At 26.6% G+C, this 12,171-nt stretch overlaps 1 protein-coding gene across 1 annotated transcript in view; it reads right to left on the bottom strand.

The window, feature by feature from the left end:
* The window catches only part of LOC101240164 (von Willebrand factor D and EGF domain-containing protein), a 65,056-nt gene that overhangs the window by 6,161 nt on the left and 46,724 nt on the right, over positions 1–12,171 (bottom strand). The window contains exons 10-15 of the mRNA XM_065795821.1: positions 9,988–10,125; positions 9,634–9,819; positions 8,313–8,542; positions 7,987–8,186; positions 7,496–7,773; positions 4,239–4,479 (exon numbers count right to left, since the gene is read on the bottom strand). Of these exons, the coding sequence (XP_065651893.1) occupies positions 4,239–4,479; positions 7,496–7,773; positions 7,987–8,186; positions 8,313–8,542; positions 9,634–9,819; positions 9,988–10,125 (1,273 nt within the window). The remainder of the gene's footprint in view (positions 1–4,238; positions 4,480–7,495; positions 7,774–7,986; positions 8,187–8,312; positions 8,543–9,633; positions 9,820–9,987; positions 10,126–12,171) is intronic.

Genomic DNA, 12,171 nt, shown 5'->3' with positions numbered 1-12,171 from the left:
GGTGTGGATAAATTAATCATAGTTAACACTGTTTTTTATAAACTTCTTAAAATTCATTAATATTATATAAAAAAACAAAAAAAAAAAAAAAATTAACGAAACTCTAGAATAGCAAAATTTTTACATTTTGTAAGTGGGCAGAGCAAAACAGAACAGTTAAAAAGCAGCAGTTATTTTTATGGATGGATTATCTGGTAGTAGAAAAATTTTACATACAATTATTTTATTGCTAACACAATAAGGGTTTTAAATCTGCTACAACTGCATGGACTAGCACAGCAACAACTCTTCTTACAAATAGATCTACATAATATGGCTTATTCAAACTTCCCAATATTGGATAAATGCCAATATTGGGAAGAAGAGTGTCCATTAATAGACATTAATGTCTATTAATGGACATTTTTTTATGACAACTATCTTTGTTTTTTTTTTTATGAAACATACATGATACCTAAAAATGCCTTAAACGCAATTGATAGGTTGTTAAAAGATATTTACGACAATAAATTTTCGTTCAAAGGAAGAGTCATTCTTTTTGGTGTGACTTTAGGCATATACTGCCTGTTGCGAAAAGAAGGCAACCAGCCTAAATTGTAGACTTGTGTATAAAATGTTCTTTACAGTGGCAATTAACTAAAAATATGAGAGTACATGATGGGGAAGAAGAATTTTCACCATGGCTATTAAAACTTGGTAGTGGAACATAACCTGTCAAAAATTCTTTTAAAGGATACATTGAATTACCCCATCAGTGCATAAATATAGAAAATGACTAATTTTTGGTAAGACATTTGGAGATGCTGAACAATGTTATTCTAAACATGTGATTTTAACACCCACTAATGTGTATTTATTATCAATCAATAAAGAAGTGCTTGAAAGTCTATGGGCAGAGGTCGATACTTATTTAGGTGCCTTTCCTGTTGAGATTTTAAACAAATTAGCTCCTTTAGGGCCTAACAGTTTAAAATTGAAAATTGGTTGTATAACTATGTTACTTAGAAATTTTTAATCTCAAAGCTTAAAATATTGTTTCAATTATTCCAATTTAAATTCCCAAAAGTTTTATTAACGAAATAAAATAACTTTTGAATGATTTAATAAATGATATACAAAGATTGTTTTATTAAAGAATATACTTAATTTATTAACAAATATTAATTTACCGTTAAACACCACATTTTTTATTAAAAAAATTAATAAATGCAATTTTATTATTATAAATTCCATTTTTCTTAATTATGCTGTTAAGCTTATTTAAAGAAAAAATTAGTGTCTATAATTCATAACCAATAGTGTAGAGCTAGGTCATTAAAATAGCCAATTAAGTGTTGTGACTTGCAGTGTGTGAAGTGCTAGGATGTTAAACTAGTCAAGCAAGTAACTTGCAGCATGTGTAGAGATACTGTTATTCTAGCCTGCTATATTTTATAACTAAAATTTTATAAGAAAAAAAAAAAGAAAAGTATAAAGCAAGATTGCTAACCAAGCAACGCCAGCCAAGCAATGTACTTTGCAGAGGTTTGACAGGATTTAGTGCGAAGAGGTATAACTGTTGTATATTTAGGTTCTTTTGTCTAGCCGTTTATAATTACTTAAAAAACACATGTCTGTTAATATTTAGTGTAATGTAATGTAACCCAAAAATATCTTATGCAGAATGTTAGCAACTCTTTGATTCGGCATTTAGCAATGCTGACCTAACTGCTTATCTAAAAGCAATTGAGGTTTGCAAGAAATAACTGACATCGTTTCTATATTTTATGGTCAAACCTTTGTTTTACATTTTTTCTGCCAACCTCACAGATTAAGGTTGGCAATTTATAGGTGAACTTATTTTTTCTAATTCCAAGGGCTAGTGTTAGCCAGCCTGATGGCACTGCATATAACAAAAAATTCCTAATTGGTTTAAAACTTAAGAAAAAAAAAAAAAAAAAAAACTATACCAGGCTCAGATTTAAAGTGCCACACTAGACAAGTAGAAAATATAATTAGTATGCATGACAAAGAAATGAAACTAGTTGGTCTATTTATTTTTAAAGTGTAAAAAACCGTTGTCATGAACAAGCAAGATCATTCAAAAGTTTAAAAATTTTTTTTTTTTTAATTGACCTCAGTTTTTTCAGTTTAGATTTTTCAGTATCTCTAATAAATTGTTTTTTAAATCTATTCTTGTTATTCAAAAACTCTTTATTTACATTTTTACTATTTATCTGAAGTTAGGAAAATTACAAAAACCTTTTCATATTATTAAATAATGTCTTTTAAAATAAGTTATAAACGTTTTTTTATTAAAAGAGTTTAAAAAAAATCTGGTTAACTAAATTTGCTGGTGAAGTAAACCGAAAAATAAAAAAAATAAAAAATGAAACTAGCAATGAAACATCAATTATGGTATATTTAAGTAAACCATAAAAGAAGATAATTAAATATACATAAATTTTTATAAAATTTTTCTTTATTATTTACAAATGCCAAATTAATAAAAAAAAATATAAATGCAAAAACTTTTTTTTTTTAAATTTACAAATACAAAATTTACATAAAGTTTGTTTTTGTAAATTAAAAAAAATTAACTTTTGTATTTAAATATATATATTTTTAAATTTAAATACCTAGTATACTAGATATATAAAGGTGCCAATTAAATTTACTAGCTGCCTTAGTGTGTTAAATAAATTTCACTTGGCCCCTTGTTTTTGTTGCTTATTTAAATTAATTCTAAAATAGCATATTGCAACAGAACAGTGTGTTTAATAAATTTCACCTGGCCCCTGTTTTTGTTGCTTATTTAAATTAATTCTAAAATAGCATATTGCAACAGAATTTCTTTTAACTAACATTCTATTTGATGGAAATTGACAACCCAACAGAGTTCCTCATTTAAAAGCTATTAGGCCAGATAAATAGAAAAAAAGCAATTGCTTTTACTCACCATTTTTGGAGTAAATTGCTCAGCTTTATGTGAATAAAAATTTGAACAATTTTGCTCAAATTTTTATTACCATAAAGCTGCACAGTTACTCCAAAAATGCTGAGTAAAATTAATTGCATTTTTTTTTATTTACCCATCTTATTGAGTTATAAGATCTATCTATATATATAAGGCCTATATGAGTTACCTTGAACTTTTTTTTTAAATGTCAGAATACAACAACCTATTTTATTTTTTAGCCCACACAGAAACTCCCATATCCCAAAAACGCTGTATTAATTTTTTCCTGGCTAACAACTATGCTAATTGCTATTGCTCAGCATAATTGTAGTAATGTCAACAAATGCTATTGTTGTAATGTTTTGTGTTGATAGACAGCTTTCCTATTCTATTCTATTGCTAAAAATGATTATAGATATTTTCATTACTTGACCGAACTGTATTTAATCATTCACTAAAAGCCAAGACAACATTTGGTATTACTGTAATACAATTGTTTTAACCTAAAATAAATTTTTTATCTTTAGTGTTGTTAATAGTTTTACTCCTTGGATGAGATTTTATAGATGTTTTATTATTAAAGAAACTAGTTTCAAAATTAATTCCATAGCAAAAATGACCTCATAATAATGTAGATTTTGTCAATCTGTATTTTTATTTCATTTGAGATATTATCATTTTTTTTTTTTTAAACTTGCTATACCTAATTAAACTATTTTAATACATCTTTAATCATCATTACCATACAATATATATACATATATACATATTTTTAATTATTATGATATGGTTTTTTTTATAATAGGCTGTCCTTAGTTGTCCCATTTTGTAGATCTGTTATAACTGATTTTGAAAAGAATTTTTATAAAAGAAGTTATGATATCTTTAACGTTTATTGTTTCTAAGGAAATTGATAAATGTTGTGTTTAACATGTTTTTTTCAATGTACTTTGTTACATATTTAACATATTTATATATCGTAAATTTAAGACTTTCTGTTTTTACAGATTTTTTAAAACATTTTCTGTGAACACAAGTTTAAATATATATTTTAGAGATATATCTGTTTGCCAACCTTTTTAGCCCATTTCCTACACTAAAATTGAGGAAAGTTTTAAAAAAAACTAATAAGTTTAACACAAAATTAAGACAAATGCAAGACAAAATATATTCTGGATATTTTTCCCTAAATATTTTCAGCATTTGTAAAATATGACCCGGATTTTTACGGGTTTGGATAGTTAGTTATAATAATTTACAGTAAACATTAAAAAGCTTTAAGGTACAAAAAAAATAAAACCTTCTTTCAGAGAGCAGTCAGATGTTATGAAGCCAGAATTACAGATGCATGTACCATTTTTGCATGCTCCATTTCCGTTACACTCATTGGGACACACACTTTGTGCAATTATTACTGGTGGTCCAGTAATGTTTCCATTACCACTTTCCCAGAAAGATAAATTTCTTAAAGTAAGCTCTTCACAGGCACTGATTAAGTTATTTATAGCAGATTCAACTCCTACTTTTTCATTATCTGTCACCTAAAGAAGTTTATTGCAGATCCAAATCACTTTTAAAAAATGCTTTGTTAAAATAACAACAGCAAAAATCTGTTCATCAATAAAAATAAAATAGAGTTGTAATGAAAAGATGCTTCAGTGAAAAAATCCTCAAAAATGAACTCTGTCCTGATTATCTTGACAATGTAGCACTTGTTTCTCATTAAACAAATTTGTAAAGTTATTTGAAAATAAAAGCTCCAAAAAATTTACTACATACGTATATTTATAAAACTAATACCTAAATAAATTTAACTCTAAAGCTAATTTAAATAATGTTAATTATATTTTGATTTACGAATACTATAATACTAAAATTAAATAAATAATATAAGAATAGTAAAATACTAGAAATTCTAAAAAATAAAAAAGCAAATTTTAGAAGACTTTTAATTTAATATTTTAATTTAATTACTGGTGCATCATTATTTCCCAGTTTCTCCAGTATATTCAAATGCACTAATTTATTCTACAATATTCTGACATCAAAATTTTTTTTTAAAGTTATCTTCAGCATCTTGAACAACTTCAAACCATTAAACTGTAAAATACAATTCATAATAGATTAATAGTTTGATCCCATTTCTTAGCAGTATCAACCTGTTTCTCCACGCAGTGTCCTTGTTTGTTAGGGTTTTTTTGCGCTTTTGAGTTATAGAGTTGAGAGAGTTTTAACCATAATCAAAGTGGCATGCTTGTCTCTAGTGGCTTTCTTGGCTCTGGGGAGGTAAATTAACATTAAAAAGAGATGCAAAAAATTTCGAAAAGCCAGAAAGATTCATTAGAGAAAGCACCCACAGAATCTATGATTTAAGTAAAATTCTCCATAATCTGTTTCATATAAACAAAAAAAGAATTAATCTAATGTTAATCTAATTTTTGACTGATAAACACCAAATATTTTTTAATACCGACTGATAAAATCAAATATTTTTTGATGCTGACTAGTAAACACCAAATATTTTTTAATGCTGACTGGTAAACACTAAATATTTTGTAATGCTAACTGGTGAACATTTTGTAATGTAACTGGTGAACATTTGTAATATTTTGTAATGCTAACTGGTAAACATTTTTTAATGCTGACTGATAAAAACTAAATATATTAAAAACTAAATATTTATATAATAAAAAATAAAGATAAAAACTAAGTATTTTTTAATGCTTACTGATGAGCACTAAATATTTTTAAATGCTAACTGATAAACACCAAATATTTTATATAATTAAAAAAAAATAAAACAAACTGAATTTTAAACATCAAAAACAACAAAGTTCAATCATAAAATTTTGTTAACCATTTATAGTGATTCTACTGATTTACTAATCAATTGTAGTGATTCTAGTGATTTGCTAATTGATTCTAATGCTTTAAAGTTAAAGGAGAGATGACCATGAAAGCAAATGTTGAATAGCTAAAATTTATACTATGTATGTATTTACCAGGTTACAAATTTACATATGATCAGTTTGTTATGTTATTGTTATACAAAGCAAAAGAATCAGAAATAATAGATTTTGTCCATGTGGAAAATGATTTACATAAATATGCAAGACAAAGATAAAGCACAAAAAACACCAATTTAGAAACAAAATATTTAAAATATAAATAGCAAACAATACAAAAATTTAAAATGGGTAAAACATTGCCTCTGCAAAACCAAAGCAATAACCAATTTATCAAAAATAGAAAACCACATTACAAGATGATCTAGATTTTAAATTGTCTTTTAGGATATCAATAATATTTACTGTTATTGTTTATAAATAATATCATAAAACTTATAATATATACTTTGTATCTTATGTTGTATAAAGCACAACTTATTGATTATTATTACTCATATAAACTTAAGTGAAGAAAAACAAAGAAAAAATGACTAAATAAAAGAAAACAAACAAAAACAAAAGATTAATAAAGTCAAGAAAAAGTTTATAAAAAATAAAAATCAATTCCCACAAAGAGAAAACATTATTAGAAAAGCGAAAAAACAAAAAGAAATATAATGAGTAAAGAAAAGAAGAAAAAAACAAACATGAAAAGGTTGAAAGAAAAAAAAAAAGAATATTGCAATAAATAACAATAAGTTATAAAGAACATTCTTAAAAGAAAAAGTCCAATATTTTAAGATTTTTTTAAATTATTCATCATTTGTAAATATTTTTTGTAACTTTTTTTTGACTTTTATTTATTTATTTATCTGTTTTTAATTTCACAATAAGTTTATTTTTAAATTTTAGCGTTTTTTTATTTTAACTTTTTTATAAATACTGGTCCTGTAAATTTTAGGATGGATTTTTTTCTATTTGTTTCTTATTTGTGATAACTATTTATTTCAACATTTTTTTTTTAATTTTATTTTCTACTTTGCAAGTGTTTCTTGTATTGTTACTGTTTTTATCTGTTTACTTATTTTTTGGTTATTTTTTTTTAGATATTATTGGTGTAGTTATTATTTTAGCTTGTTAATTTATTTTATTTTTTATAAGTTCATTGCATAAGTTTGTGGAAAATCATTAGCATTTTTTATCTTTTAAACTTTGAAAATATTTCTATATAAATTTGAAGATGATTTCTGTAATTGAGATATGAATTTTAGGATAATCTCTGAATAAATCCATACCAATAAAAACTAACTTTTTTGTTTTCATCAAAAAAATTTAGCTCAAACAATTTTTTTTATCATTCTCTTTATTATAAACATGTCTCGAAAGTTTGGGATCCCTTTAAAATTCAATTAATATCAACTTTTTAAAATATAAACAGCAATTTAAACAACTCTTTCAGAGTAATAACTTTTTTTTTAATTTTTTTTCTCTTTATCATAAGCTTTGATTACAATGATTTTGACCCTAACTTCTCAGACCCCTAAAAATCCCTAATTTTTTTTAATCCTTAATTCCACACAGCTTTTTAGGAAACACCTGGGTAAGTGGCTGCTCTTTAAAAAATTTTGTATAAAAAAATTACCAAAGTAATTAATGTCTTTTAACTTACTTGAATATCAATGACACATTGCTGTTCATAATCATCTGTTTTAAACAAAGGTCCAATGACATCTATACAAGCTTTGCCTGCAATAGAATTACGAATTTTTTTTCTGCATTCATCTCTTGCTTTTTCCTCAGTGATACCAGATTTTGTTGGAAAACTTGTAACATTACCAAAGACCTGATTGGGATTGTAGTCATAAACTCCCATAGTACCATCATCAGGAAGTATAATAACATTATCATCCATAGATCTGCGTTTACGACGAGCACAGTGTTCAGCTCCTAAAAAAAATATATATAATATTCCAAATAATAGGAAGAAATGAGCAGACTAATTTCTTAATGACTAACACTAACTTCAAATAAAAATAATATAAAATGCAAAGTATATAAATGTACATGCACAATTAAATAAAGTTATTTATTTAATTGTGCACAATTAAATAAAGTTAATTAATGTCCTTTAGTAGTATAAGAACTTCTAAAGTATTGTACCAGGAAATTCTAACTTCTTCCACCCAATTACTCCGTGAATGTATTTTGGGCGGTCAGAATAACCTTCATAATCACAATTAATTTTTCGTTTGGCTCCGGAACAAGATTCACTACAAGTACAGTAACTCTTAGCTCGTGTTGCAGTGCACTTGCGAGGTCCTCCTTTAAAGTAAAACAAGTTTTCCGCAGAAACATTAAGCCTACATAAGTAAATATAAGAAAATGTTAGTTCTACAACATCAAGAATAAAATCATTAAAAAATTAATTGTAATATACAACAACAAAACATTATAAAATTATTTTTTGAAAAACAAAAACCATTTACTTCCAACTTTCAGTGAACATATGATTAGCAATTTGTCCTTGCTTTATTGCATATATTTGTCCACTTTTTGCAGTCATATCATTATTTTTGTTTTTGTCAAAAGTTCCACATAAACCTTGTGTACTATTAAAGTCATCTGAAGGTACTTGAACTTCAATGTTGGCATAGTAAAACTTCCCATACCAATGAAAAGCATTAAACTTAACATATGCACCAGATGAAAAACTTAGCTGTAAAAAAAAAAAATCAAAACATAAACAAAAATAACTTATATACTATAATATATAATTTATAACAATATAATATATAACTTATATAATAAATAAAACTAGAGTTATATATTTAATAATAAGACATAACACACTGAAATGAAGTCAATATTATTAATGTGAATTTGTATACAACAACACTGTGGTGAATGTTGAGGGGCCATGTTAGTGATAAGATTTTTTTTTAAATACACAATGTGTTTTAACTTAACTGTTATAAAAACATATATAAAAGTTACACAAAATCTACTTTAACCAGACCTTCTTTCATAGTGACAAGAATATAGAAATGTTTACAAATCTACTTTAACCGACCTTCTTTCATTGTGACATGAATTGTTTACGAATCTTATTTATACTGCTTTATTACTTTTACTATTTTTCATTAGAAGTTCAGGCTATATTAATTTTAAACATTTGCAATCAAACTTATGCTTTCCTTTTTTTTTTAATTGCTTATAATTTTACTGTTATTTTATTATTTATAAATTCTCTTATTGTCTGAGGTTTACATTCTGTTGTAGCATGTTTTTGCACCACCATTTTTTTACAGTTGTTCATTATACTATGTCACAGGTAAAAAAAAAAATTTAATTTAAAATTATTACAAAAACTGTTGAACATTTTATAAAAATATTAACTTTTCTACAACCCAATTTTATGAGATAAAAAATGACCGTTGATAAGGAAAATAAGAATTACTAACTTTTTCTGAAAAAAAAGTTTAACTAAGTGAGTAAAAGCTTTAATTAACAACATAAAACAATGGTTTGTAAGTATGTTTTTTAAAGCTAAAAAATATTAAATATAAATGGGTTTAAACTATGGAGTCATGCATGTCAAACAGATGCAACACTACCTAATGAGACAACACTACCTAACGAGTCTAAAGCAAAATATTAATTTTTTTAAATTTAATAAATTTTTAAAATTTAATCATTTTTAAAAGTAAATTAGTGAATAAAGACTTCATTAAATTTTTAAAAATAAATTGTAAATAATAAATGAAATAAATTGTAAATAATAAATAAATAGAAATGATATAACATTACTATGAAACTCTTTCCATTATTATTCCTTGTAATTGATGTTCCTGGTTGAGGTTCTACAGTACTGGCAAAGCGAGCTCGTGGAGCACTATCTCTACACATATCTATTACAATAACATCATCACCTTCTTGTGCTGCTACACCACAGTTACAAGAAACAGAACCACAAGCAAATGTTCGAACATGCACCTATGTTAAAAAAATGTATATTTGTCTCAACTATCATTATGGCGAGTTTTTTGAATTGAAAAACACGTTTGTGCAAAACAAAAAAAGTGCATTAGATTTTATAAAAATTTATTTACTACATTTTTAAACTTTAAACTATTCCAATTATTACTAAAGCAAAAGTTTTACCCTAAAATTTCTTGCTGTGCTATGCATTAATACATAGTCTCCAACATAGTAATGATTATAATAAAATTGATCAAAAGTTGTAATGTGAGGATCACCAGTTGATGTGCATCTTGCTGTTTTAACATCAACTGTTTTTATCTAAAATTAATTAAAATGACTTTGAGGCAAAAAAGACTTAAAATTTAAACTTCAAAAAAAGTTAAAACTAAAACTAAACCCCAATTAAAAGATAACTTTTAATAAATAAATTTAAAAACTTTTAAATCATTATAAACAGAAAACTAAACTTAACACAAGATATACAGAATATAAATCATTCTTTGGGTATTAGCTCCATTTAAAAAAAGCAATCAGGACTTCAAGTAATCGAATATTTATTGCTAGCCATTTTATGTAACAATAATTATTAACCATGTTGTATCTTAAGAAGTACAGTATACACTGAACACACTTGTACAAATTCAAACAAAATAAAAATTTGATAAAATATACAAAAATTTATATAAATTTGCTTATATTTGGTTATCAGAGTCTGAAATTTGTACTGTGTATGTATGTATATATATATTAGGGATATGACTTTTTAATTTTTTTTCAAATAAAATGTTTCCTGTATCATAAATCGATGAACTTTTACCTAAAATCATGAAAAAAGGCCCAAATAGCTTTCTGCAACAAAATAAGGTCACCCCCAAAATAAAAATTTGATTTACCATTTTTATACATTCATTTTTGACCGATGTTTTAATCTTAAGCTTAATTCTCAGCTTAATTCTATTTATTTCATTATTTTGTTATGAATTTATAAATATAACGCCACACGTTACCATGGCAACGAAACGGCCGTGTGCCGGCAAATACTTAGAATTGTTATGTGATGACGTCATTGTGTTACCACGGTGATATAGACGACTGTAACAGACTGTAGAAGATTATAGAACTTAGTAGAACATTCTGGAAGCTCTAAATAATTATATAAGCGAGCTGCTGTCAGAGCTCAGTGTTGATAATGTGAATAGTTCTATGAAGTACTCTGCGTGTAACTGAGCTAATAAGGAACTACTGTAGCGAACTAAAGACGCTGTAAGTGTACGAAGTATAAGTAGTTGTAGCATTATCGTTAGGATACGGACTGGATTATCGAACTGTTATCAACATTGACTGGATTATCGAACTATAATTGGATTACTATACAGTTAAAGTATTTTATTAATTAAACGACTTTATTAAACGGATATTTACGCTCAGCTATCCGTAAAGTCGTAACAATATTATATGATGTCTCACAAGAAAAGTCATACCACAGTAACAAAGAACAAGAAGACTTGGACTAAAAATTTGGTGAGATTTCAAGAGTCACACAGAAGAAGAGGAAGCGTGGCTGTAGAAGAACATTCACTCGATGAAAAATCCAGAATACCACTTCAATTGCAGATCGTAGGAAGATACCAGTTTCTCGGAGCATATGTTAAAGGAAGAAAAGAACGAATAGACCAAATTTCTAAGGAAATTACAAAATTGTGGGACAATAAACTGAATTTTCCACGTGTGTCTGATCAAGTGATAAGAGCAAAGCTTATGAAGGTGCTGAAGGTCTATGATGAATGTGTCAAGCGTGGAAAATATGATGTTCTCAATGCATTATTTGACATCACGAAAGTGAATGGCTAGTGGTTATCCTCGGAAGATAAACGTCTATACCACCTACAAAAAGAAAGTAAAGGACAGGTGGGGTACTCAACAGGACAAGTGGCAAGTAAAGAAACCATTCACCCTTCCAAGAGAAGGAAAGTCCAGTCTGGAACAGCAATACCTTCCACATCACAAGTCCTGTCTACCACAGACAGTGGTACTGAATCTGAAAACTGCAAAAGTAAGAGTGAAGATGATGAAGACGACGACGGTGATAAAGACGATGATGAGGACACTCAGAAAAAAACTAGAAAGCACTACAAAAGTAAATTTGCTGTAAGTATGGTTACATCAAGTGGAGTTTCCACAAAGAAAGCTGCTAAAATATGCAATGTATTATCACAACAAGGTATTGATATTCCAACTCCAAGTCAATCAGCAATTTACAAGTCCATATTCAAAGAGGCAGGTAAATTAAAAAAAGAAATGATACAACAACTTAAAATGGAACAGTGGTCCTTACACTTTGACGGCAAACGAATAGATGATAAG

This window comes from Hydra vulgaris, chromosome 04 (genome assembly GCF_038396675.1).
Source record: "Hydra vulgaris chromosome 04, alternate assembly HydraT2T_AEP".
Taxonomy (NCBI): domain Eukaryota; kingdom Metazoa; phylum Cnidaria; class Hydrozoa; order Anthoathecata; family Hydridae; genus Hydra; species Hydra vulgaris.
The sequence above is the reverse complement of the archived record's forward strand: the minus strand, read 5'-3'. Positions and strand labels throughout refer to the sequence as shown.